Source organism: Schistocerca serialis, chromosome 2, assembly GCF_023864345.2.
Source record: "Schistocerca serialis cubense isolate TAMUIC-IGC-003099 chromosome 2, iqSchSeri2.2, whole genome shotgun sequence".
NCBI classification, from domain to species: Eukaryota; Metazoa; Arthropoda; class Insecta; order Orthoptera; family Acrididae; genus Schistocerca; species Schistocerca serialis.
The window spans coordinates 287,102,474-287,104,235 of record NC_064639.1 but is presented as its reverse complement, the minus strand read 5'-3'; the positions used below and the strand labels follow the sequence as shown (position 1 = coordinate 287,104,235).

Below are 1,762 nucleotides of genomic sequence, written 5' to 3'. Positions count from 1 at the left end.
CTAGATATTGTTCGTGCTGCTGCTGGTGGACACGTGAAGCATTTGTAATATCATAGTTAAAACTACAACAATTTTTGAGTATTTTGCAATCTATTCCATGGTAGTAATATGTGTTTTTGAATAAAGACGGAGTTTTGAAATCAGGTCATTCTTTTTGAAACGCCTTGTATATTACTGTAAGTGTTTCCATGCTGCCATTCCTTAGGGGTGGTTGCTCCAGGACTGAGAGATACGTGACGAAGATGGGCAGTGTAGACAACAGCTGGCGTGTATCGACAGTGAAATACGCAGCGGCGCTGAAGGATTGTGGCTGCCTTTGGGTGGTTAACTGTAGTAAGGCTCCTAGTTCAGGACAGCACAGCTTGCACGACATGGACAGTTTCAAGAACGAAATCACAGGTGGTCAGTGCAGAGTCTTTCAGCGTCTTCCACGACAGTGTCATGGTTATCTTGAGCCAACCGCACAGCAGATTTGTTAGAACTGGATCAGCGACAACCACTTTCTCATTGTCTAGGGGTGAACTGCCCAAGGATGACGAGGTAGGTAACGAGGATGGCCAGGGCAGAGACCAGTAGCCTTCGGTCGACGTTGAGGAATCCAGCGGCACTGAAGGACAGCGGCTGGCCGTAGGTGGCCAACCGTAGGAACCCCTCCAGTTCATGGCGACGACGTTCATATAGTACAGACGCCTTCAAGAGGTGATCCCCAGTGGCCGACGCCTCTTCTTTGAGCGCTGCACACGATAGAGCCATAGTGGTCAGCTTGAGCCAGTGGTAGGTCAGCCACATGGCTGAGTTGGCTGGCGATGGGCTGAGAGGCAGCCGCGATACCCAGCGCGACCTGATCTGCACCAGCAGCAGCTCGTAGGAGCTGGCTGTGGAGCAGCACAGGGAATGTGCCACGCTGAAAGCAACTGGCAGTCCAAAGTGGCCCTGGAGGAAGCCGGCTGCGCGCCTCAGCGCCGCATACGCTCCCAGCAGCTGGCGGAGCCTTCCGGGCTCTGGAGGTGACCGCGCCACTGGCGCTGGTAGGATCTCGACGGGCGCCGGGAGCTCCTCCAGGAGGTTCGCGTTCAGGGACCGAAATCTCACCCACAGCTCGAGCACCAGCAGGACAAACTGCAGCGTGATGAGGCAGTCGAACGACAACAAGAAAGAGACCGCCAGATACTGAAGCGGTCCGTTACGGTGCGGATCAATGGTGGCCATCACGCCTAGAGCCGCTGCTCCACTCACTGTCAGGACTACACCTCCCAACAGCTTCCCCTTTCTCTTGTCCTTCGCCATCAGATGGATGTCCACAGATCTGAGCTCTTGATCATACGAGAATAGTCGCTGCATACCAGTGCAACTGCATATCCCCAAAGTCAACAGCAACTTGGCAGCTGATGACACATCTATAGCTATATATGTTAGCATAATGAGCTCCGAAATGTTGAAATACAATGTTATATTGGTGTATGACTCACATACTGTTATAACTGCAATTACTAAAAACCAGAAACCGGACAGTGTGATATATTTCCTGCACAGACTCTTCTTCCTATCTGTGCAGCACACCTCCAAGAATGGTGCCAACCCAAACGCCTGCCACACTCTGTATAGTGTAGAGAAAGCTACGCGGAACTCCATTAAACTCTTTCCGTATCGTACAAGTGTGGCAGTAAGGATTATTCCTCACTTCCCGCAAAAACTGAGCAGCGATAGAGACCTAATGCAATACACATATAATACACAGCTAGCAACGTTATAATGAAGCGAT

General features: G+C 51.1%; 1 protein-coding gene across 1 annotated transcript; it reads right to left on the bottom strand.

The window, feature by feature from the left end:
• Positions 1 to 504: 504 nt before the first annotated feature.
• On the bottom strand, positions 505 to 1,419 carry LOC126455911 (uncharacterized). Its single transcript, XM_050091669.1, has one exon. The coding sequence runs from the start codon at positions 1,417 to 1,419 to the stop codon at positions 505 to 507; it is 915 nt and encodes a 304-aa protein (XP_049947626.1).
• Between the last annotated feature and the right edge of the window lie 343 nt (positions 1,420 to 1,762).